A 27,260-nucleotide genomic window follows, 5' to 3' on the forward strand; every position below is an offset into this window, starting at 1 on the left:
ATGTGGCTTAAAATGCAACCACTTTGCTGTATCGCATGATAAATAGCACCTTAAGTAGGTAATTGCAATGACCTGTACATTTTGCAGTGCACAGCATTTTGATGTTAATTAAATTAGGTCGGAAAATGCTGTTAAGAAACCTGTAAGGTCTGCAAGTGCTGCATCGCCGACTAATCAATTGCCATTATCATGTCCGGGACAAAGGTCTCGACCCGAGGGACGTGTTGGATTTTGCCGTTTCTCTCCTCTTCGCACAGAACAAGGTGCTCTGCAAAAGCAGCACAATTTTATGGCCACCGAGGGATGATTTTACAGTTTAAGAGTAACGGCTACCCATAAAAATAGTGGCTCATCGTTTCAGAAATGACAATACATTGTGAAACTAGCCAGCACAATGGCTGTATTGTTGGTGTGCTGTCTAAACATGAATCTATTATAGCAACACTACTGCTGCACCTTCAGGAGGAAATGTCTGGGTAAATGTCTCTATCTGTTGCATCAAAAAAAAAAAGTGTTCAGAATCTGCAGTTTTGTTGTTGTACAACAAAACACTTTAGGACACAGAGTACTCAGTGAGCCTCAGTGGAAACATACAGTGTCCTCAACAGATGTCATTATGTGGATTAGGACTGTCTCTCCCGCTCTGCTCCCCTCCTCCCACTCGCCTCTGACCCTCTCATTTATCCAACACGAGGGCGGGTGGGGGGGTGGAGAGACGGGATAGACTGGCAACAGGTTTCGCCACACTGGCCAACATACTGTACTTAAGCTAGCAAGCACCTCTTTGTAATAATCTGCAGAGATAGAGAGTCTCTTATATGGATATCTTCATCAGCCTTTAACTGTCTTTTTTTTTTGGTGGATTTGTTTGTGGAAGACTTATAAAGATGATTAAAACCATGTTTCAACATGCGAAGAAACATCCAGGGGTAGGTTCCGTCATTCATTTATCTTTTATATAGTCAGAGATTTATAAACAAGGCCTAAACAGCTGACTGTAATTTTAGACTGGTGTTTGCTAACAGTTGCACTTCTAAACTGCAAGTCACTGAAAAAGAGACACAAAACTGAAAACATGACAGTGAAGAATGATAGAAGATGATACATTTGAAGCCAACCGTGTAAATGGCATGAATAATGTGCAACACTGCCTCGACGCCGCTGAGAGCAATATGTTACTGTGCAGCTTAAAGCGTGGCACTAGAATACCAATTTGCAACTACAACTTATGTCTTAAAAATGCAGTAAAATACTGTCTACAAGACATACTAATGTTATTAATTAGTAACTGAGTCCCTTTCAATTTCACAATGACAGCTCAGAGATTACAGAAAGCTTCAGAAAACTAATAAGTGGACCTTAAAGTCTGGATTCTTTTGTTACAACAATTATAACTCCTTTCCTGATCAACTTGTTTGAAACAAGTACTGTGGCAGTGTATAATTACGCTGGCATCTTAATTTGCTTTACCAACATAATAAAATGAAAGCAGAAGAAAGACACAGAAGCTGTCTTTTTTTCTGCTTCAAAGCTGTGCTGGGCTGACCCAAATTTGAGGATTGACGTTGTTGGCTTGGCAGTGCACCAGAAAAGTAATAAGGGCAGCGTCAGTATCGAACCCCAGCGAGCATAAAACATTTCCTATATCGGTCAGGCTGATGGTGAAAGGTGAAACCCTCTGCTGCGTGGCTCGACATGAAGAGATCAGCACCCGGGGATTGGACAGCTCCCGGCACACGACAGTCTTCATTATTTTCTTGGTGTTTGTTTGAGTGTCAGCGATAAAAGCTGACCTGCTTTGTTTGTGTTTATATGTGCTGCCGCTTCAGTGATGATCTAAGCGAGGCATCTGCAGTAAGATACAGTGTGTGTGCAGCGCACAGCGTGAACCTTTTTTCAAGGTTATGCCAAGTTCATCGAGATCTTACTTGGAGAAAAAGCAAACAAAAAAACATGCAGCGTGGGCACACTGTGCAGTACACGAGTAAGACAACATGTGCTAGATACACAAGGAAAAAGTCTGTTTTAGTTGATGAAAACTGACTACAATCCTACTGACGCTCAGTTGTGATTAAAAAAAACAAAACTGGAAATACTCACTGGTTTCAGCTCGTTAGCTTACAAATGCAAATCAGCATCTTTAGGTTTCAGGCTATTGATGATCAAACAAGAAATATGGAGATAATTAAGATGAAACACATTTGACAACGTGTTGACAAGGATAATAAAGAAAGGTGAGAAATCATTTAATCTTAATTGATAACGCATGCAGACGACTAGTTTCATGTTAGTGCATAATTTCTTAATTATTATGATATTTGGTTAATTGGCACCTTGGATTCTGGGTGATATTTAACATGAATTAAGACAAAATATTAATAACACAAGCAGGAAAATAATCTGCAGATTACCATTTGTATTAACTAACTGCTGGCTGCAAAACTATTCAAACTTCATTTTGACACATGGACATGAGGACCAAAAGTCTATAAAATGCTCTGAATGAAAACGAGAGCGTAGCCACGGTGATGTCACTCCTGATTTTGAATGACACCAATACTGTTAAACTATAAAGGCAGCTTATGTAGGGGAGAGCAGTGTGTCGTGATTTATGAGAGGAATCATCATCAATTTGCAAATGCTGAACACACTTTAATGACCACTAAATCACTGTGAATTTTGCTTTCCGCAATAATTAGTTGATACAACAAAACACATCTTTCAGCTTTTCAAACTTTTTTTTGGGAGACCTGTAATTTTAATGTGGCTGTCTTCTGTTCTTTAAATGTTCTATAGGCTGTAAACAAAATAGGCGTGACAGTCAACACAAAATATATTTTTTGTGACATTTTTCATAGTGCATAGGTATAGTTTTTCCATTTCAAAAAGATTTATTTCTTACAGTTCTGTGAGATACATACTGGACTTGCAGGATAGAAAGAAAGTATCAATATGATACCGGCTGCCGACTTTGGTATCAATTCTACTGATATTTGGATTTAAAACTTAAAACTAGTACCTGAAACCATGAAAGTCTTTACTGAGATCACAAATCGAGTCAGCACTGGATTCGTTTTCTCAGACTTTTATACAACGGCACTTCATTTTGAAACCAGAACTGTCAAATCCTGCTAACTAAAGCCCTTTTAAAGGAACTTCTGCAATAACTTCCCAAGTCTATCTATCATATAGTCTATGCTTTAAAGTAGAAAATATCAAAGTTTTATCATCACCAGACTTTCTCCTAATCAACAACAAGGCAAGTGGCAACGCAATCAGACAGAAGACAGATGTCGAGATACAGCTGAGCAGAGACATCCTTCAGTTCAACCTGATCAAACTGTCATCTCTCTACAGCTTGACTAGATCTGTGTGGGCTGCGAACAGCTGTTCGCCAGTGGTGTGCCTCTCCCTCTCCATCTTGTATACACAGTATCACACAGTAATATTAGGAAAGTTATGCCTATGTAGTGCTGATAAATAGATGCGCCATGGTGAAGGGATTGTCACACTTAAGCTTTGGGTGTTTAGGATGACATCACATTTACTCCCCCTTCCCCTTAATGTACTTTTTAAAATGTTTAAATCCCATCATCATCACCTCTCAGGATATCAAATAAATGTGTCTGCATAAACACATTCATGACTGTGCGTCTGAGAGCACCCACTGGGTGTGTAAGCTCATTTTTGTGCACATTTGTGTGAGTGTATGCGTTAGGTGTGCCTCCGCCTCAGTGTGTGTTTGTGTTTCTGTCACTCACTGTGACAGGTATAGCGTTATAGGAGGAGAGGCTGGCACACAGAGACGCGGCAGCTCTCTCTTCCACTGCGTCCTTGTCCGTTCAACCCAGGCTGACAGTGAGCTGCCTCACACATGGCCTGGGTCTCATGCATATGGAGGAGGGCAGGGAGAGGGAAAACAGGAATAACAACTACCAGTATATGTGTGTGTATTTCACACGGGCGTATGTTCATGGTACATATCACAGCCAACCACTTGATGGAATGTGTTTGTTTACCACCTTCTGTCTCTGTGCTCTGGGACTAATGCAACCCTCCTCTCCTCTACTGTCCTTTCCTCAGTTAATCCCTCAATTTTTCTTCATGACTCTGGGCATCACAGGGGCCTCTCTCTACCTGATCCGTCTGGCAAGAGGGCCGCATGTCACGTAAGTTTTCATATTGTTTGTCTGCACACCGTAGGATTCTTCCACTTTGCTATTGCTAGTGTGAGTTTACAGGTTTTGAAACGTTGGCTGATTAAAGCTTGATATCAAACTGCCTGGACGGTTTGGTTTCAATAGCTGGTCCCAGTTTTGATCTGGGTCTCTGCTGACATGACATACTCTATTTTAAAACATAAAATCAGAAAGATTTGGAGTCAGCAAGTGGATGGAATACATAAAACGCTATCACCTCTGAACCCCAATGTCACTTGTATAGATGTGTTAATTTCTAAAGTAAAAAGAACCAAATGTAACCCCTGCTTCTCTTTAAATGTTAATTCGCTACTACTTTCTGCTGCTGAACTCTCTTAAAGTCATTATGGATTTGGTAAGACCCCTAAAAAGTTCGAGAATAATTCAGTCAGCTAAGTATTCAAAAATTGGTAAAAATTGTGGCGATAACAACAAAGAAGTTCTTAACCACCAAGGATCTGAAAATTAGGTCCAAATTACTGCGACATAGTCAGACAGTCAGAGTCCATCTTCTACCAAAGCCAATGGTCCATATCACAATTTGAAATAAAGTGATAAAAGATCAGAAACAACATTTTTTCAGTTTTCAGTTTTACTTGTCATATGCAAGTTAGCACAGGGTCAACATCGCAATGAAATGTATTTGACGAGCAGAAGACAGTCACTCAGCAGAATGGTACAGTAGAAGAAAAAAACCAGGTACCATCTTTGCCCATGCTTCTCCAAATTTCATGACAATCAATTCAGTAGCTGAAATTTACTCCCGTCTCAGCTACTTGTTGAAGCCAAACTACGATTGACAATGTCTTCATGCTTTTAATTTTCACAGTCCAAAATCTGATAAATCCCACATGATCATTACAAAAATCAGTGTCTGAAGGGTAGACAAATAAAACAAATAATTTGTGTCACAGAGGAAACACTCCACAGCTGGAAGGAATAGTGGATTAAAATACCAGGATCAGAGTCATCTTCAAGCCTGATGAAGGACACAAGCCATCTGTTGGTCAAGTAAAACAGTTGTTCTACATACGACCCGTGTTGTTGGAGTTTTGACTTTTCCAACTAGTCACCATCAGCTTGCAACCATTGGAGAGCTGGTCAAACTTGGAATTACTTTGGTTTTAACAACTATGAAACCTGTAGGCCAACAGACCTAAAGAGCCCCTCCTCATGCAGCCTCTAAATTAACAAAGTTCAAAGACCAGAGTTCTTATTCTTTCACTTAGTCACAGCCACAAAAGACCCAAATTCAACTCTAACTGCCCAGTTCCTTCTAACATGAGTCTTAGACAATTAAAGTTCATGACACAACATGGCCTATTAAACAAAACAGAAGTTCTCACTTCAGCATCATTAAAATCCAGCCACACATGTTTAAACATGCTATCCATGCAAGTTTAAAGTATCTTAGAACTTGAAGTGATTGAACAAAATTGTCTGAAATTACCTTAATCAAGACTACAAACTCTCTCAGCTGAATACAAAGGAGCATTTGCTAAAAAGCAAGTTCTTAAGCAGCGACTTTGTATGGTTAATGCCTATTTGCTGGATGGCTTGTGTTTATTTCCAACTTTAAAAACCAAAAGGATATTTTGCCGAGTGGTGCTGAAAACACAGAACTGTAAGTATGCACTGATTTCAATACGAGTATCAAAACAAGGCGTAAACACTAAGAATAAGACAATTTAATCAGGTAGCAGCATTAAACTGTCATGTTTTAGAACTGCACTAACCGCACTGAACTCGGTGACCGCTCACATACAGTAAATGTTCACTGCTCGTGTCCTACTTTGAGCTACACAAACCCACTTGTTCTGAGGGTCAGCCATAAAGCCTGACCTCATCACCAGCTGCAGACACTACTGTTGGTGGTAATGGAAAGCGAGGAGGGGAGATATGCTTTCTCTGCCATCGGTCTCTCTGTCTCTTTGTTTGTGCTTTGGCGGTGTGACGTGTTGCCGGAGGGGAGGAGGAGGAGGGATGGACAGTCACAGAGGAGTGCTGTGAAATCCAGACTTTGGTTAATGAACAGAGGAGAACTGCCAAGTCACTGGGATGAGTTCACCTTATCTCATAATCACTCTCTCTTCTCCCCCCAACTTCTGTCTCCATTCGGCATCCACATATTTATCTTCTTTTGTCTCCGTCCTTCTGTTGCTCTGTCTTTCTTTCCCTTGTTATTTGTTGCATCGTGGTCTGTTACCCTTGTTTAAGTCTTTTTCTCTTTACCTGCCTTGCTTTATGCTTATGTTCTGTCTTTTTTCTCCTTTGTCCTGCTCCTCTTTATCCTGCATGCCATGAATCTCTGCACATTTGCAGCCTCTGGGATAAGAACAACAACCCGGAGCCCTGGAGCAAGCTCGACCCAACCTACCAATACAAGGTGACTATAATCCCATCACACACCAAGACCACATTTGCACCAATCATGCCAGAATAGTAATCTAGACAAGAATGGCATTGTTTCACTCATTCACTGAAAATCTCACATTTATCATCAGCTTAAAAATGACCAAAATAGATTCTGACAAATCAGTTCTGGCAAAATGTCAAATACATGACGCTGCTTCCTGGCTTTCTTCACATCTGCTCAAACAAAGGAATACAAAGTGTCTCTCAAAAACAAATTAAAGCAGATGGAACCAGGAGCTTTTAGTGGTTGGTAATAATTTGCCTTACCTCTGAACAAGGCCAGAGCTCCAAACAAACTAAAGAAAATATAAACAAAACTGACCCAAAATAAAGCAGAAAAACAGCCACTTGACAGGACCCACTAAAGAACATTTGGATGATATTTTTCAGAGAAAAAGAGTGTTTTCTTGGGGCTTGAAGGCTGCGTTGCACGCTAGTGGAATGAAAGTCCCTGCAGACAAAAGGTCAGGACATGGCATGTTTAATTCTCGATAGGAAGGCAAAGGTCTCGCATCGAAATTCTACTGAAGTCCAAACAATGATCATAATGAGGAGGGTGAAGTGAGAAGGGACGAGGGGGGAGGTGAGGGTTTTAGTGGCAGACCAATCAAGAAAAATACATGTGGAGAAAATAATCACTGCCAGTGATTTCACGGCTGGAGGTCTGAGAAGCGTGCAGGACACACACATGCACTCGCACAGTATTTATTATCCATGGCATATGCAAACTAAGGGTCGACCGATTAGTTTTATCAGGGCCAACGCCAGTAGCAGTTAATAATCCAGAGAATGATAACTGATATTTGGAATTTAAATCAATTTGCAGTGAATGAACATTTCGGTGTTCGGTGAACAACACAAAATTTTATTGGTATTTACAGTAAAAACTGCAAACTTTTTTATTCTGGACGAAGTTGTTAAGAATGGATTATGTTGCCAAAACTGTTTATTTTATCTGAGGAAAAGGTCTCGCTGCAAAGTCTATTTTATAGTTTTCTTATACTACATTAGCCACGTTTGCCAGATCATGCAGAGACAAAAAGGCTGTGCAGGATGTGTATGAGCAAAGAAAGATAGTGGTGAGATATGTGGTAGTGACAGATGGCTTCACATCAGGAATTAGGGGGTGGGATTACATCAGGTACTGGCTCTTAGCTAATTTTTGTTTGCAGTGGTGATGGACAGGTTGACAGATGAGGTCAGGTCAGAGTTCCCATGAACTATGATGTTTACAGATGACCTCATGATTGTAGTGAGGGTAGGGAGCAGCTGGAAGAGAGTCTGGAGACATGAAGGTATGCGCTGGAAACAAGAGGAATTAAAGTCAGAAGATGCAAGATAGAATATGTGTGAGAATGAGAAGGAAACAGGTGTAACACTGAAAATGCAAGGAGCAGAGGTAGTGAAGGTGCATGAGTTTAAATACCTGTGGTCAACCATCCAAAGCAAAGGACAGCAGATGAGAGGTGAAGAAGAGAGTGCAGATGGGGTGGAGTGGGTGAAGAAGAGCATAAGGCTGGGATTTGGTACAGAAGGACAGCAGAAGTGAAAGGCAAGGTTTGGCGATGGAGATGGAGGAACTAACAAAGAGACAGGAGACCAAACTGGAGATGGGAGGTTTGACAAGATTAGGTGTGAGCACATCAGAAGGACAGGATGAGTGGTTTGGAGACAAAAATTACAGAGGCAAGGCTGAGATGGTTTGATCATGCGGAGCGGTGATGGTGGGTATATTAGACAAAGGATACTGAAGACGGAGCTTCGAGTCAGGAGAAAAAGAAAGACCACAGAGAAGATTGAAGATCCATGGATGTAATGAAGAGCAGAGGATTGGTGTGACAGAGGAGGATGCTAAAGATGTTGTGAGATGGAGGCAGATGCTTCACTGTAGCAAACCCTAAAGGAAGCAGTCGAAAGTAGAAGAAAAATCCAAGCAACAATGACAGCGTTGGGGTGCATGTAGCCCATGAACGAAAGTCAAGGGAGTTTCACACCCTTAATTTAAAAAAAATAAAATAAAAACAAACATATCCGCTTCTGATCACTCACCAGAACTGCTTCACAGAGCTTATCTTGCATAGTTCCCATTTCTGTATAGCTGTATATCTCAGATTTCTGTAAAGTTATTTATTTATAAATACAGAATATTTATTTCATATTCTGTATAGTTTTTCATATTTATATCCTGTTCATAGCTTGTACTCACTACAGCCTGTACATACTTATAGTTATAGAATATTCACAACATACCTCATACCGTGTATATTATAACATAATAGACCCATTTCTGTAATATACTTACATAACTATATTATTGCTAATATATATTGTAATATATCTATATCACTAAAGCACTTCTGGATGGATGCAAACTGCATTTCGTTGCCCTGTACCTGTGCATGTGCAATGACAATAAAGTTGAATTCTATTCTATTCTATTCTATTCTATTATCTGTGACGTAACCTGCAGTGCTCATTGGTTACACAGCACTCTGATTGGACAGTGGAATGGAGAGACATGTTTCTCAAGAGCACAGATTGGCTGTGATATACCCACCTCTCAAAGAACCATGCCTTTAAGTTGATTTACTTTATGTGGAACTCGGCCTCAAAACTTAAAGAAAAATGATTTGGCCAGGGCAATAATCTGCCAACCCCTACAGCAAACTGTTGTCCTAAAAGCATCAGTGGGATGAAAATATAAGAAAAAAAAATAGACAGAGGTCACAGTACATGGTAGTGTTTGTTTATACTAGAGGGTGAGAAGTTCTAGGCTTTTTTTGGTTTTTATATTCCCCTCTGTTTTTGTAAAATGCTATCCTAAAGACGACACTGATGAATTTAATTTAAGCAAAACAGATTTAAATGTATTCCTCCTTCCTTCCGCAGTTTGTGGCCATCAACACAGACTACAAGAACCTGAAAAAAGAGGGACCTGACTTCTAAAAGGTCCTCCAGGCAACTCCAGGGGCACCAAGTTTAGCAGGACCTCCTGCTGTTATCTCACTGATGTGAAACTTCTTTCTGATGCTCTCTAATATACACTGTGAACAAAAATAAATAAAGATCACATGAGACAGATGACTGTATTTTTCGTGTTGTCATAAAAAGTGTTGGTTTATCCAACTGACATACACAGCATTAAAAAAAATCTTTCAGTGGACTTTAAATATAAACATTAAGTTTTTTATTCTTAAACGGCTTAAATAATAAGCACGAATCAATCTGTGATAGTTTTATCATTTTTCTTTCTTGTAAGGGCACTTTAACTAGGAGGTCAAAGGTCAGGGTCTTACTCTGAAATTCATCTCTGAGGCTGGAAGTGATCCAGCCTATTTTCTCAAAGCTGCACATATCACACATTTGCAATGTTGATATGTGCAGCTTCATGACTTCTCACCCTACTCTGCATTACAACATAAACATGCTTGAGACATAAACAATTAAGCAAGTGTGTGTTTCATGCCTTCTAACCTTTCTAACACACTAACTTAATGATGTGATATAAAGTAAAGTAACATAATGCCAAGCTGTTATCTTCTTTTTTTTACCAAGTGCTTTGCATCATGCTTATTGTGTTTATGCAGATGTATTTCACATCATGAAATGGAATAACACACCAAAAAACACAGGATCAGCAACTTCCTACTACTTAAAACACACACACGCAAATAACAATAGGGAGCTTCTGTCAAACAAAGACCTTATGATGGCAACAAGAATTATTTATAATAATAATAAAAATAATAATAATAAACAGATGAGCAATTTACACTTTATTATGCACCAGGGTTTCATAGATGAGAAACAATGGAGCCAAAAGTAGATGGAAAAAACAAGAAACAGTGGACATGAGCGCCCTAAACCTGCATTCTTTCTAGTGGCCAGCAGGAGGAGAGGTCCGGGGTTAGTTATTTAGTTATTAAGCAGAAGATTTTAAGAACAGCATCCACATATAGGAAAATTTTAACACAGAATTCCACTCACGCTGTTGGTGTTAATTAAACGGTTTGTAAAATTGTTACATACACTATAAGCTTCTAATATTTGTAGCTGACTTTTCTATTGAACTTTTTCATATTCTATAAAAACAAAAAAACAAAAAAACAACAACCTCCAGACAAAAAATAATATTAGGCTCATCACTTCACAAATCTGCGGCTGATTGGATATGTAAGCCACACATGGACACATGCTGAGAAATGAACTTGCAGATAAAGAGGACAGAAATAGAATCAATCATGAGAGACTAATGTTTGTGTGGGTTACTGAGCTCTTAAACCAAGTTTCTGTCCCAGAAAGATGCCGTCCAAAGACACAAAACTGTTTGATCACTGCGTGTCTTTTAAAGACCAAAACCACATTTTTTTTTCAAGGTATGGAGCAGGAAAAGGACACTCAGAAGCATTCGTTTCTACAAATATGTCTCCTGCTGGCACAATTCTCCCCTCTTGGAGAGTTCATTGAATGATGAATGTTGTGTGTCTGTGTGAGTCTACATGTGCGCGCGCCCTCGCTCAGTATCACTGGCCACCTGACAACATAAAATCCCGCTCTAATGGCACACAACCTGTCTCAATGACAGACCCCTGGGTTCTTCTAATACACTGCTTAATAGACAATCTATGTTCCAGACCCTGCATGGGTCCATTTATGTGAGTGTGTCTGTGTGTGTGCAGCTTTTAAACAGTAATATGCTTTCTCCAACAATGTGGTGACCTGCCCTGTGGGTATTGTCTGTTGCTGGGTATTGTGTGTGTGTTTGTGTCAGATGCACAAAACCTGCTGACAGGTAATCAGCTGGGCCAAAGTATCACACTGGGGCATAATCGCAAGGTCACACACACAGACACACACAGGGGGGACAGTTATTACCCAACCTGAACAGCTTCACAGGTCGCCGTGATTGCACTGCCTCTTTGCGGTAATATAAAACTAACACACAGAGGCGAGAGCAGCTCACTATGAAACAACTTACTAATTAGGAGTAAAAGCTTCCTTTTATAATCTATTCTGATGCCATTCACTCCCTCCTTATTTACTTCAAATATGACTTTTCAAAAACATCACCTGCACCCTGTTCCTTCACAAACATCATTTTTAAGCTCTCGTAGTCTAATAATACGCTTTCCTTGACTGCTTTTTAGCTATTTTCTAAACTCAACAGAAGTCAAGGCAACACTGCTATTTAAGGAGGACTATAGAGCTGAATTAGTATATTCATACGGCTTCAAAACTCAGTGTGTCACGGCCCAGCGGCACGAGGGAACAAAGATGGACACAGGTGCAGAAACCAACCCGGAAGCGAGACGGTAGGGAACAAATGATTTATTTCCGCCCACAGGCAAACAAAAGCAAAAGCAAAGCGGCGCCACCACACTCGTGGCGCGTAGGATTATTTACGATAAAGAGGGCGACCTAGACACCTCTAGGAGACGGCTGAACAGCAGAGGCAGCGGGGAGGTAGAAACAGGACTAGGCAGGGGCCGGGGCACTGGAATAAGAGGAGATCACGGTCAGTGGGATCCAGCAGACAATCAACGATCCTCCACAGTTGAATTGAGTTGCCTTACTTGGTTTCAGGTGGAGGTGACAGGTGGGGCGGAAGCCCGGAAGCGGTCGAAGCGTGGGGAGGCAGGCAAGTGAGTGGTGGGCCGGCAGGCCACGTCGTGTTAGCAGCAGGCGGCCCAGGTCCAGGAAGGCGGGAGTGAGGGAGACAAGATCTCCACTCCAGGTGCTACCTCTGAGGACAAGAAAAACAAGTAAGACATCACACAGCGTCTGACAGAGTTATGATGCTCCACTCGACTGACATGGGGATAGCAGATACTCAGGCGATGAATGGTTGAGAGCGCAGGTCTGATATACTGCTGGCATGATTGCTCACAGGTGGTCAGCCAGGGAGGAGCAACCGAACTCCGCCCAAAGGAGGAGGGGCCACTGTCGGAGACCTGCAGGTGCCCACCCAGACCATGACACCGTGTCAACAAACCCAGGCAATCCTTTTCCATAACTGCAAACATGAATGCAGACATGCAGCCCCAATCAGACTTCAGAAGGCAATGAACTATGGCAGCGTGTGATTAAGATCTCTGCTTCACAAACACAGGTAGTGCTGCTTTTCCATTACATAAGTTGATGTGAGAGCTCTCATCAGCGAAGTAGAATGAGACAGACTTATGAAGACCATCTCCTCCTCGATTAAATCGTCTCTGAGCAGATATTTTTAGAAGAGGATTAATTTTAATGGCTGAGATAAGAAGTAAGTTGTGGGTGGAGAAGGGACAAATAAATAAGTAAATAGGACATGCCGCAAAACAGGAGGCATCGGTGGTGGTGGTGGAGGGTAATGTGGCAGTTGTTGCGAGGCCCTGGGCAGATCCACTGATCTAGCAGAGATAGAGAGGCCTTTCATGTTTTCTCCCAGAGCTGGAGTGATGTAAAAATCAAAGAGAAAACCAATGTTTGTCTTTAACGCCTCTCCCTCATGACCTTTCATAAAGGAACAGGTTGCCAGTTTAAATGCTGCATTTCTACTTTTTTTAGTTTCTAAAAAAAAATGGCCAAAAGGTGAATAGAAAAAGGATATAAATTAGATTAAAATTAAATGGGTTATGTAATTCCGATTTTTATTAAATTTAACTACAGACAGACCTTTTTATAGCAGAGATCTTTACCAATACTCGAATGCATCCAACTTTATAACAAGTATCATATTGTCTGCAATCATACCAGCATAATTGTTATGTAATAATATCATTATTATAGCAATACCATCCGTTTTTGTTCCCCAGTGTGCACAACAACGATCAAACCCAGGCATGTCTGAGAGTAAGAGCCTCATAACAGCCTTTGATGACAATTTAGGACCTAAAAAGGAGCCACTTCAACAACCTCTAACAAATCTCAGTACTTCAGGTCTCCACCCAGCAGTCCTCGTAAAATGTGAAAATATGTTGATGGTGTCATCAAACTGCGCCTGTTTTGGAAGACTGTTGCGACGTCGGTCATATGCACCTGCAGTTGAATGTTAGCTGTTTTAATTTTTTCAGAAATCTCTCAGTCAGAACATGCTATATCATGTTTAGGTGGAAGCTAGCAAGCTAACTTCCTGCTAACTTTGGATGCCTGGATGTTAAACTTAATTGTTACATCTTGTAAAGCAGCAAAGCTGACCATTTTATTAAAGATTAAAGAATTTAGACAGTTTTTAACTCTCAGTGATGCCACAGTGTTCGTTAGACTTTGGGAGCTGAAGCAAATGGAGTTTTGGACCCAGATTACTTCCCGAGGCTCCTGACTACGGTAGCCATAATGATCCGAAACCCCATCAAGCGGTGCAGCCATTCGTAGCGTACCAAAGTTGTACTAAAAGATTTGACAGATTTTTTTTAGCATAAGGTGCACCAAATTATAAGGTGCACTGTCGATCTTTGAGAAAATCAAAGAATTTTAAGTGCGCCTTATGGTGTGAAAAATACGGTTTACAGAAGAAAATAATAATAATAATAATAATAATAATAATGGATACTTTATTGATCCCCATGGGGAAATTACTTGTTTTTCTCTGCATTTGACCCATTCACTCAGTGAAGCAGTGGGCAGCCCACTAAGCAGGCGCCCGGGGAGCAGTGTGTAGGGACGGTACCTTGCTCAGGGGTACCTCAGGGTAGCCGTTAAGTGGATTCGAACCGCCGACCTTCCGATCATGGGGCGACCACTTTACCTACTGAGCTATCCCTGAATATATCACAATATATATTGTTACTGCACATGCTTCAAATTACATTGCAATATGGATTTTAGGCCATATCGCCCAGCCCTACCCACATGCAAACAAAAAACACCACTTGAAACCTCAATAAGATGTTCTGATTGCTCTAATCAGAGCTGCACAGATACAGATGAAGATCCACTTCAAGAACTGAATGTTTATTTCCAGGTGTCATTGACTTTAATGTTGTGACTGATGAATTTATACAGAGTTTTTATACAGCCTATACTGAGTTTTCATATGACTATCATCAGTAAATAGAAGGAGAAAAAAGTTGTATTTATCAACTTCACAAAACAATACCAGTAAGATCGAGTATTATTAAATAAACTGTAAGTGTTTATAGAGACACAATGTTTTGAAATAATTTTGTCTAAAGGCAAAGAAAGCTTCCCTGCAAAAATCAACAAAAACAGGATTTTATTTTAATGTAAAGGAACCAATACAGTTAAACCTTTAAGCATTTTATTCACACGCATCAGCTGGTGATATATACACATGATTTTGTATTCCAGTCTTTCATATGTTATAAGAACATCGCCTACAATGATGCGTTATTGAGAAGTGTGCAGAGCTGACCTTTATAACATCACAAAACCACAACACAGTCGAGCTGCTTGTGAACAAAGCTGAAAAGAAAGAGAAAATGGCACATCCCACCAAAAATACAACAATGCACAGGTAACATCCGCTCTATATGAAACTCTGAATATGCCAGCAGCAACTTTATAATGTGGTGTATGAGAATAGCTCCCACTGTGTGAAAAGCAGGACAAAGAATTATGCTGCATTGGCAGTCTGGCTCCTTGAATCCCTCTTCACTTTAGGAATGAGAACATCTTCCACTGCGGTAAGGGTGAAAACAAAAACAAAAACAAGTTTCAATTACTGGCTCCCTGCTGCAGGTGTGGGAAAATATTTGTTTATTTAAGGTCAAGGTAAAAAGGAGAAAATCTGTGTGTAAATCAAGTGTAACTGGCTCACTTAGAGAGCACTCACTGCCACACGGACACACGAACAGAGGTTACATGAAGAGGAAGTCATAGACAATAACTCTCTGCCTTGCTTTTTAGACTAGCTCAACTGATCCTTTGTATCTGTTTTCTGAAAAAAATAACACAGTTTTACTCTTAATTAATAGAGCACCAATTCAGTGCACTCACTGTATTGTCATCAGGGTCATTCAGTGTCAATTGACCAAATGCTTACAGCTTGACCATCTCTGATTTCGTTGATCTTGATGCTTTGATGTACAGTAAGATAGTGAAATAAAATTATAGTAAATGCATTTCATCTCTTGTGGTGTTTTATTATTTCTGCAGCAAAAGACTGTTACTTTATGGTAGATCTGAGAGGTCAAACAGACTGCAAATTAAGAACGCACTAGCAAATCAAAATACATAAAAGATGCTGAATAAAACAACAAAAGTAGAAAAAAGGCTCACAAAACACAACAGAAGTGCTTCTACGGACACAATAATGTGATGGACCAGTGTGGAAGTGACAAAAATCAAAAAAATGCAAAGGATTGCCCTGAGACACGCTTATAAGAAGCAGAAGGTTCTTTAACTTTTGTGGGTTTTTTCTATTTCTGTTGTGTTTTTGCTTCCTGTATATTGCAGTACATTTAGCCTCTCAGGGTCACCATAGTACAAGTGCATATATAATTTAGCCAAGTCCAAAATACATATTACAAAATAATCTGGACAAGGCAGGAAGTAGGAACTTATGAACTAGGTTCACACAAGGGAACCTGGAACTCACAGAGAACAGGGCAAGAGCGACGCAACCTAGAGGGACAATGCGACAAAGGGCAAGGGAAAGATGAGACAAAATATACACACACAGGATAATGTGGGGACAGACCACAGATGGAACGTAGAACAGAACCAAAAAACAGAACAATGAGTCCAAGTCCAAACAAACAGAAAGACTGGTAAGTCAGGAGGACAATTTCCTGAGGTGAAGCCAATCAGGAGGCCAGCTGGGTGGCCAACGACTGAGATGGAGGCTTTTGTTATTGCCTGTAAACAAAAATATAAATAACTCAAATATTCATATTGGGAAAGTGACACAGAACACTTTCATAAGTTCTGATACTACCAGACACCAAATCTATCAATGAAAGTGAAATTTAAGTTGTTAGATGCAATTTTTTTTAATTACAATGTTTTTGCAGGATACTCTTTCCCCCCCACCAATTTCCTAGGTTAATGTCTTTGTAATATTCAAATCAGATGAACGGTCTCAAAGTACCATTTTATGGTACTGGGTACACGTCATATATGGTGATCTGTGCTACACATTTCAACAGCTTTTCAAAAATTCTAGTGTAGGCTGTACTGTCAAATTTTCAAGCAAATTCAAGCTCCCACAATTTTATGCAGAATTTCAATTACACTTTTGAAATTCCATAGTCCTAAAGTCACAGTTTGGCCTAAAACACTTCAATGACATACCTTTAGTAGGTTGTACTAACTAATATGGAATGACCCATTATTATAATTGGCTATAGGTTAACAACTGTATAAGTTGTTTTTTTTATGTTGTTACTATATCATATGACTATCATTTGTAAGTGGACACAGCAGAAGTCAAAAAGAAAAACAGATCACAAAGCGTATAAAAATGTACTTTAAGAAGTGATTTGAAGGAAGTCAATGATTATGCAGCTTCATTTCCTTTGGTATGCTGTACCAAAGTCTAGGGGCCCTGATGGCAAAAGCAGAACCATCTTTAGATTTAAGCCTAATCCTTGAAACACCCTGAAGGGCCAAACCTAATTACCTAAGGCCTCGAATTAGCTCAAAGGAATCAACTTTTATTCCATTTAGCTTGGGGCCAAACTCATATGTATGAGCAGAAATTTGTGCCATCAGAAACTGAATTTGAAAAAGTTAAATTTGAATTGCTTGGATTGAATCTGAATTGTAACTTGAATAAGTGCTTTTAAAAAACTGAATACGAATTAGCCTAATTTGAAATTCAATTTATTGGTTTGAAAATGATCATCACTAAATTGAAATTGAATTTTATTTTTGAAAATGAATTCATTTGCTTTGAAACTGTATTTCATCCTTTAAAAATTTAGCTCTCAAATAATTTCAGATTCACTTCTCACCATTCAGTTTCAAACGTAGTTCCAAAATTCAGTTTTTTGGGACTTACATCCGGTTCCGGTTCAAGAGTAATGAGCGCAGATTAATAGAACTACGTTTTACTAGCGGACCGAAAGTGTTACTGACGGGAATCTACAGCGTCTTGAGCTGAATTAAGACTTCAGAAGTCATTCGTCATGTCGAATGACCAGCGGATAAACTCTCAAGTTGGTAATAAATGTATTACATGTATAAGAACAAGCGTCATGTTAACAAATGATACCGCACAGTAACTTTTATGCTTATTGTAGCTGTTAGCTAAAAATGCTAATTTAGCGTAGTTTCCCCTGAATTCATCTTTGACAAACAAATATGATCAACTGTTTCTAGTAGAATTCCAAAGTTGTCATCTTGGACCCTCTCAGAGCCCTGTATGCTTGCAGAGACCCCTACAGTAGGGAAACATGCAAAACGGTGCCCAAACCTTTGTATTTTAGCTTTATTTATGTCTTACACAGCATCCCAACTCTTTAGCTAACTTAATAACTTTAGCTAAAGTGAATAGTTAGTCTAATTCATTAGTGCAGCATTACTGGATCACCTCTGTTTGAAGTGATATAATATGATATACAACTATCACTGAAACAGCAAACTTTGTAAGTTTATCTCTTTATAAGAGATCAGGAAAATAGCAGAGAAGGACTCAGTAGAGCAGGAGCTGGTTGATATGATGCCATCTGTAAAAAAAAAAAAAAAACCCCACAAAGGAAGAAAAAAAAAAGCAGAGATGACCTGTAGCTATGATTCTCTTGTAACTGTTACTCGTAGCACTGATCAAAAAAAGTTGTCTCAGGTTACTTTAAAAAGGGGTGTCTGATATGACGACAGGTTGTTTCCACTCATGTCTAAATCTGTGTTTCACGTTTGTTAGGTACAGCTGGCAGAAAGATAAACTCCATGCTATGCAGGACTTTGTTAGGTTGTGCATTGTTGGTGCAGGGGATTCGATAAAGGGTCACGTTTGACTATGATTATCAGCACTAGCAGCAGCAGCATTTGAGGTAGCATGAAAGGATTAGGAGCCGGATTAGGATTACTGTACAGACCAGCATCATCCATGTGCTCTGATGTGATGCCACTGACACTATGAGAAGCACTCATGGAATAATTACAACGCATTAGTGTGGCTTGGATGTATAAATATGACTTGTAACATGGTTACATCCAGACAGACAGACAGCTCCTCCTGTTTATATTTAGATCATTTTATGGTCGTATCAACTTCTGCCAGGTTTAATCATGACAGGTGTTGAAGTGACAAAGGTACATTCGTGCATACTGTGAGGCACACTCATACCGTCTCTCTCTCTCGCTCACACACACACACACACGCATGCACGCACGCACACACACACAGCTCCACAGACATGACAGGCTGAAGATGCATTTCTAATTAATTGCTGACACTGTCATTTATCCCTCTCCTCATTAAAAGGACATGATTTATTGTCAGATCAGCTACCAAGGGAATTAAATTTTATCATCCTTTCATTTTAAACTGTGTGCGTGTCTCGGTGTGTGTGTGTATGTGTGTCTCAGTGTGTGTTTGCTTCTGTTTTTACAGCAGAGGGCAGATCAGAGGGAGTTTTAAGGCTATGATATATGACCGGCATTATGAGGAAATGTACCAGATGGGTAATACTGTGTACGATTATGACAATTACAACTGAAGAGTACTTTTTCATTGCACTTTTTCTTGCTTGTGAACCCATTCCTTTTACAGAGTGATTTTATGATCTGTTCTGCTGGTAAAACATATAACTCATCTGCTGTGCTTCTACAGAACGGAACAATGAAAATATTGTGGTAACTCCTGCAAGGGATTAAGAGCAAGCTGCGTTACGTAAGACGTCCAACAAAAAACAAATACTTTTTTTTTAAGGACGGAACCATTAGTGCTGACTGAAAGGTTTCTCACCAAGTTGTTTGTATGTGGGTGTGCGCGTGTGTGCATGTGTAAAGCAGTTTCCATAACCTACTATGCAGGTGTGCAGTGTTGTTTTCAGTATTTTCTGATGTAAAACTGAGTTAAATTTTGGTTGCAGAAGAATAGTTACTGGTGTCAGTAGTCACACACATCACTCTTTATGTAGCTGTAATGCACAGCAGGTAACCTCGGCTTTGTAGGCATTAAGTAATAACAAACTCATAGAAGAAAAATACCATGACCACAGAATGAAGACCACCTGAGTGGATACCAACAAAATTAATATTCCCAAACTATACCTGAATATATTTATAACTGCAGGTATGAATTACTGTCACTCATTGAATTCGAGACCCCATAAATTGGCAGATTAAGGTTTTCTGAGTACTCCGGCAAAAGTGACCAACACTCTGCTGTCTCATTAACTGCAGACCCCCAAACGTCTAGCGTTAACCTCAACACAAAACCTCTGTACTCTGAGCTTTGTGTCATGGGCTTCCATGTTGGAGCAGTTCCTGTAAGTACAATGTTTCTATACTGCTTTTCTACTCTGAGCACTAGAAACTGACAGTACATTACTATAGTCATATTTTGTCACACACATCATCTGGAGACAAGTAAGGTACAGGCGCAATTTGCTTTTCATGATTCCTACAAATCAGTCTGCTTGTTAAAAGCACCTGCCTAATATTTGGCAGGTCAGCTTTCTGCTTCAAAAATAACTTGCTGGCATGGCATAGACTTGCCAAGACTTGTGAAGAGCAACATGAACATGTATCAGCATAAATGCCAGGAAAAAAGGTTTCCCACCTGAACGGCAAACCCAGAGCCTCTTGCAGCCATCTTAGACTGAAAAAACCCAAACAAAGCTTTATTCATTATCCCACCTCTAAAGACACGTCGTTATCACAAAATAATCAATGCTACTTTTTCACCTCTCACTGGTTTTATTGTCGTGGCTGGCTGATACACAAAAAAAATGTTCAGATTTTCCAAAAAAACCCATTTCAAATTGTTTAACTTACATATTTAACTTACATATTCAACAATGCACATAAGCTGTTATTGTTTAAATTCAAAGTAAAGGAAAGTATGACATAAATGTACCCTTAGTCAATTCTATTTTGTCATGGTTCAGTAGTGTGGATCCTAATGCACGATTCAACAAGATCACAGTTTTTGTGGGCCGATCGTGGCTCAAGATGATGAATGGATGTGTAAAGCGCTTTGGTGTCCTTAGGGACTAGTAAAGCGCTATACAAATACAGGCCATTTTTACCATTTTTGTGCTGGTATTCCAAAGGAAAAAACCCCCAAAAGCATCTGAGGAACAACTTAGAGAAAAACAGGGCAATGGAATACACTACCATGGGAAGAACAGCAGAGACTTCTAAAATAAATACACACCAGGTAATATATTGGGGGGGGGGGACGACACAGCTGTAATAAATCACGTCAATCAACTAAGCAGAGAAGCTAAAACTCAGAACGAAGTACATGAAACACAGGACTATCAAAATAAAACAGGAACTAACACATACCCTGAGACCCAGACTAAGACTTATGAACTTGATACAGGTGATAAACAAGCACAGTGACCAGATAGAAGTAACAGAATGAAAGAGGAAACCAGACAACCATGCAAACAGGAGACAGAGAGACCAGACAGAAAGGGGGGCATGACTGGGAACACAGAAAGGGATCACAAAAGACGATAACTAAATATTGCATAACCAAAAAGATAAACTAGAATACAAACAGAGGATATAATAAATGGCAAAGAAATATAGAAGCCTGACTAAAATTGCAAAAGAGCCAAATTAAAACAAGTGACCCTCAAAACCACAAGGATTCACTAAATCCACAGAGAAACACAAAGCCTTGGGTTCAAGACCCAGAAACCATGACACATTTTACACGAGTGAATTTAAAGAAGTGTTTCTTGTTACGCATTGAAACCAACTTGAATGTGCCACCTCATGCTCAGACATGTAAATCCACAGATTTAATATGCATATCTACACATCACATAACATGCATAGCTGAAATATCAGGGACTCTGACTTGATCAGTCCTGCAAGCAGGAACCTGGCACAACACATGTTCACGCAAACAAAAGACTCCTCCACAAAAATACAATCCCGGCGCCAGCTTTAATGCATCTCTGTAAATCCTGCTGAGGTCAAATGGTCTGTGATGACTCACTGCACAAGGACCAGTCCACAGCTCCGAAAAGATTCAGACACATCTAAACACTGCCACAGGTGTTCTTATTAATTTAATTAAAATGACAATAAAAATGTCTTCATAGATATGACATGAATAATCAACACAAAACAGCTGATAACCTAACAGTGGACAGTGGCAAAGGCTGAATGAACACTGGTTCCACTGAAATATTTTTTCTTGTCCTACTCCTGAAATTAAGTGAAATATGTGAATGTTTGCATTTAATATTCACTTTTCAATGCCAATATTTTCTGACACTGATAGCAAGCCTATAGGAAACCTCCAAAACAACAGCACCCTGTCTACAGGGAAATGCTAAACAACTCAGCCCAACACTGGCACAAAAATAGTGTCACAATACGGCTGTGTGCAGGCAAGAGTAGGACCCAAACGCAAACTCACAGAGTCAAAAGGTAAACTCAAAAAACACAGCTTTATTGCTGGCGTGAAGTGGGACACGAAAAACAATACAAAATAAACTAAACTGGGAAAACTAAAGCACAAGGAGCCACAGGGAAAAATCACACAGCTATGAGGGAGGACGCAACACTGACAAAGAGAAACATGGGGCTTAAATACACTGAGGGATAACGAGGGGGAATGAGCCACAGGAGGAGAGCATAGCTGAGAGTAATTAAGCAGGACGAGGCAAGGGGAGCAAAACTAGAAACATTAACATAGAACAGACTGTGAAAGTAAAACAGGAAACACACTGACGGAACTCAAGACATGTGAACTTAACAGACTGGGGGAGACAGAACATAGGGACCTGAAACATGGAACAGAAAGGCACAGTAGATCAACATGAACATAACAACGCCACAGGGGAAGAGTAAAACTGAACACGATGAACACAGAAACACCAGACCTCTTCACAATAAAACAGGAAACATAATGAGACGTAGACATGACAACCCGAACTTCACAATGTAAGACACAGACATGAAACACATGAAGAGCAGGGGAGATTTACCATAGTTGGAAACACGAGGGGAAAATAATAAGAACTAGAAACACTTAAGCATGATAACAAATGAACTTAGGAACCTGAAGGGCTTACATAAACTAAAACATCAAAATGAACTAAAACTCAAAACACTGGGTCATAAGACCCAGGATCGTGACAAATAGTCCCAAATGCCATTCTACTTTATGCAAATTAGCCAACTGGTATCTTCATACAAACAGCTCAGCAAGAGAAAACAACCTCATGCAAACGTTTAAAAAAATAGATGGATTCTATTGCATGCAGTGGTTAGATGTTACAATATAAGGCAGTAGCAGTAAATAGAGAGAAGACTTCAGCCTCTGTTGGACATATTAGCACAAGCAGCAAACAAAAACCTACCTGTGGATGCAGCCAACTGACATTAGCAGATGAACCTTTTTCGTAGAGTGGGAAAGGCGTGAGTTGTCCAGTGCAACTCTTCCTATTGGAAACGAGCAAAGGAAAAGTATTTATGTTTATGAAAGTAACTATTATAAAACCAAAAACAACTTTTAGCAAGTTTGCTTACTTTCATGGTAAATGAGTGCCAGGTATTCACACCCACTGTTAAGCAGTCAGCAGGTAAGAGAACAGCCGAACGGTGGGCGGGGCATAACAATTTAAGTATAAAAAAAAAGAGCATTGAGGCACGGGCAGTGTGCCACATGAAGGAACCAGCTCTAAAAATGTCCTTTTAGCAAATTGCAGTTCATTTTCCAGCCACTATGATAGACTCACCTGCTAGTGCAAACATTTTCTTGGCAGCAACTATTGTATTTAGGCACGTTGACATGGTCAAGATAATCTGCTGGCGTTCTGACCAAGCTGACTCTGAATGTGGTTGTTTGTTCCAGAAGGGCCGGACTGAGTGTTTTGGGAACAACTGATCTACTCTGATTTTCTAACACAACCATATCTGGGATTTAAAAGAAATATATCCAGTAGGGGTGGGCGATATAAACGATATACGATAGAAACGATATAAATTTGACCAACGATAGAGATTTTGAGCTATCGCGATAGCGCATGTTGATGATGTCATCAAGCGGCGCCTGTTTTGGTCGAAAGCATCGCAGCGGCTACAATCAAATTATCCCGGTGAACAGATGTTAACAGAGATGAAGCACTTTTGAAATATGGGGAAAGCCAAAAACTGCGCTTCCTCCACTTCTGTAACATTGATTCATTAATATTGAATTCTCTCTCAGCTCTTCTATTCCCATATTGTTGCAGTATATTAATAACTAACCTCTTATTGTGGATGAATAATCTCAGTTGTTCTCCTGACTGAAGTTTGCACCGTGTATAGCATCCTGCTATGCGATTGCATTTGTCCCTAACCACCAGAATCCCTCACGTTAACTTTTATCATCGAGTGGAAAAAAAGTTGGCGTTCATCCTCCAGCTTCACTGTGCTAATGTTATGCTAACATAGCTGTGTTGCTAGCAATCACGTAGCACAACATTATATACCAGGTAGTCCAACTTCATTAACCCTGCAAACGCCACTGCTGTTTAGTTGTCTGTCTTCATTTATGTTGGAAGTGGTAGCAGAGCTGTACCTTTTAATTAGTTTCAAAAATCTCTCAGAACATGGTATGTCATGTTTAGGTGGAAACTAGCGAGCTAACTTCCTGTTAACTTGTAACTCCGTTAAATTTAATAACTTCTGTTTTCATGGATGTTAAACTTAATTGTTGCACCTGGTAAAGCAGCAACGCTGATGATTTTATTAAAGATGAAATAATTTAGACCGTTTTTAACTCTCAGTGTTCGTTTGACTTTGGGACCTGAAGTCGATGGAGTTTTGGACCCAGATTACTCCGCGAAGCTCCTCACCACAGCAGCCGTAATGCTCTGACAATCCATCAAGCAGTGCGGCTTACCAAAGTTGTACTAAAACATTTTTTAACAGATTTTTGCACGCCAAGATCGGTTCGAGGTCAGTAAGCACAACCAGAATTCATACATAAGGCACACTCTCGATTTTTGAGAAAATTAAAGGATTTTAAGTGTGCCTTATAGTGTGGAAAATATGTTATACAGAAGAAAAGAATATATCGCGATATATATCGTTACCGCTCGTGCTTCAAATTATACCATGATATGGATTTTAGGCCATATCGCCCAGCCCTAATATCCAAATACCTCAAAAAAAAAAAAAGAAAAAAAAAAAGGCTACATTTCACTGTGTGTTATACTTGTATAACTATGCATGTGACAAATAAAGAACCTTGAACCTTGAACAGTGAACGGCAGTTCTCTGAGTTTTGATTGTTAATGTACTGACAATGAAGTACAACTTTTTCAAACTCTATCTTCTCTATATCATGGTCAACATGTTGACCAAGGATGGTTAACAGGAGAAAACCTTTCTGGTACAATGATAAATCACAGAAACTCATTTACTTGCTAATGCTAGCTGGAGCTTGCAAGGAAGCGCAGATCGTAACTGATCTCAGAGCTGTGAAAGCAGGGCCAGTGGCAGCATGCCTGCTGTCTTGGTTTCCCTTAGTTTACTGTCAAAGACATGAATGTTATCTACAATGGCCATGCGCAAACCACCAGTCACCCTGTTCCAATCAGTGTTAAGGTGAGACGGGCACACCTTCAGAGACACCTTGCTATGAGATTGAAATAAGCGTAGCTTTGAGGGGCAAAAAAACAAGTGAACAGATGCACATATTAAATGAGATGAGTTTTTAATTCATGGTTTGTCCTGAAGAAATATTACTGTGAGGTGTACCAACCAAATGGCCAGTGAGTGTAACAGGCTGACTTGTGGAAAACCAACCAAACTGCAAAAAAATGTTATAAGGAAAAACTTTTTCATACTTATTTTATAAACCAACACTTTTTTGTAAAACGGTTTGTAAAAAGTTTTCTTCTTGAAAACCAGAAATGAGGTATCATGAAATTAAAAAATTCAAGTGTAATTATATGAGTATGCATGTAAGTGGAGCTGTAGAAAATCTGTACTGTTTAGGAAACTTTCATCTGCAAACTCTGCCAGGTAAATGCCACCAACAATGTTATGTCAATATCAAATAGATGCATGCATTCACATTTTTTTCTATATATTTTGACTAAATTAGTTTTTCAAAGCTTAAGATTTCTGTTTTAATCCTCTGCAAATACGTTAAACATAACAATATAACAGAATTACACAACACAGACCATACTTTCATTACTGGGGTTTATTAGAATGGCACTACTAAAATGAACACAAACATGAAAAAGATTGGTTCAAACCAGCAGTTGTCAGTTAAAAAAAAAAATCAGAGACTTCTGAACACTATAGTAAAATATGTTTTGACTGAGTTGTGATGTAGACAGTTTATTCGCATTTGTTGAAACCATGTGCACTGTGGAGGAGCAGAATGAGCACATGAGAACAGAAAGGGCCTCCAGCAGGCCACTAGTGTGAATGTCTCTGACCAAAGATTAAGAGACAGACTTCATGAAGGTGGCTGGGGCCTGACATCCTCCAGTGGGCCCTGTGCGTATTACCTGGCACCTTTTAGCATTCGCCATAGAATACCAGAATTGTCACTAGCCTTGTGCTTTTCAGTGATGAGAGCAGGTACACACATTAAAGGGTAAATGGTAAACTGACTGGATCTTATATAGCACTTTTTTTTTCTATGCTCTTTCTATTTAACATTCACACGCATTCATACTCTGATAGAGAGCAATTTGGTGTTCGTATCTTGCAAAAGCCTGCCCAGCCAAAGATATTTGGCATGCACACTGGAGCAGATAGGGATCGAAACACCAACCTTCCAGTTAGTAGGTGACTGTGAGTAAACATATCCAGTATGATTTTTCTTTTTCATTGAGATCACAGACACTATGACACCGACTTTTGCTAATTATTTCTTCCACACACATTTTTATTACAAAATGATATGAAGAAGAAAATCTTCACACACACACAATAGAAAATATGTTGTTCTGCTCTAGAAAATCTGTCACATTTGATTGTTTCTTTAACTCAAAATGGAAGCTATGTTTTTACCCAAACAGATGACTCGTGACTGCAAAGCAGTATAAAAATTGTTTCCCGTATATGATTGAAAAAGTGAATTGAAGCCATTTCAGTTCACAGGCTCCAGCCACATTTCACTCCATCCACACTTCTGCCCTGCCGGCTCTCTGCCATCTGGCTGTGATAGACCCGTGAGTCCACAGTGGGCTAATGGTCGGAGAACCCTGGCATGGGAAAGGGCCTGGCAAAAGCTTCAACACGGTGGCGCAGATCTGCGATGCGAGCCACCGTTTCTGGGTCCTGAAGAAGGAAGTTCTTGAAGTCCTGGAGCTTTCCTGCAAACAACAACAGAAAAGAGAAATGCTCAGATGTTTATTCTTAGCTTCCTCTGTTTCACTACCACTGGGCATTTTGTCTTCTCTCATGCAGCAATTTTAAAGACCGTGCACTATATTTGACTTTATAAATTCACTAATGCTATTACAGTTAATAATGAACAGTTTCAAACTGTGCTTTGGTAAAAAGAGTTTAAACATGTTTTAGGCATCCCCTGAGCTACAGATTAATCTGCCCCCCTCCTCA

At 39.7% G+C, this 27,260-nt stretch overlaps 3 protein-coding genes and 1 long non-coding RNA gene across 4 annotated transcripts in view; 2 read left to right on the forward strand and 2 right to left on the reverse strand.

Moving 5' to 3' along the window:
* LOC146670534 (uncharacterized) overlaps positions 1-27,260 on the forward strand; it is a 213,049-nt gene that overhangs the window by 108,755 nt on the left and 77,034 nt on the right. The gene's annotated exons all lie outside the window — the stretch shown is intronic.
* Positions 769-9,650, forward strand: LOC146670537 (cytochrome c oxidase subunit FA4). The gene is made up of 4 exons (XM_085408040.1): positions 769-929; positions 4,084-4,169; positions 6,522-6,585; positions 9,504-9,650. The coding sequence occupies exons 1-4, from the start codon at positions 888-890 to the stop codon at positions 9,558-9,560; spliced, it is 249 nt and encodes an 82-aa protein (XP_085264166.1). The 5' UTR covers positions 769-887; the 3' UTR covers positions 9,561-9,650.
* On the reverse strand, positions 12,014-23,483 carry LOC146670538 (uncharacterized). Its single transcript, XM_085407777.1, has 4 exons — positions 23,429-23,483; positions 23,051-23,132; positions 12,188-12,357; positions 12,014-12,108 (listed from the first exon to the last, which is right to left on the reverse strand). Exons 1-4 carry the CDS (start codon positions 23,481-23,483, stop codon positions 12,014-12,016), a joined length of 402 nt encoding a protein of 133 aa, XP_085263903.1.
* shmt2 (serine hydroxymethyltransferase 2 (mitochondrial)) overlaps positions 25,887-27,260 on the reverse strand; it is a 29,482-nt gene continuing 28,108 nt past the window's right edge. The window contains exon 12 of the mRNA XM_085407507.1: positions 25,887-27,013. Coding sequence (XP_085263633.1) covers positions 26,886-27,013 — 128 coding nt within the window. The 3' untranslated portion in view covers positions 25,887-26,885. The remainder of the gene's footprint in view (positions 27,014-27,260) is intronic.

Source organism: Rhamphochromis longiceps, linkage group LG5, assembly GCF_057381845.1.
Source record: "Rhamphochromis longiceps isolate RC_006_pf linkage group LG5, R_longiceps_female_GT1.1, whole genome shotgun sequence".
NCBI classification, from domain to species: Eukaryota; Metazoa; Chordata; class Actinopteri; order Cichliformes; family Cichlidae; genus Rhamphochromis; species Rhamphochromis longiceps.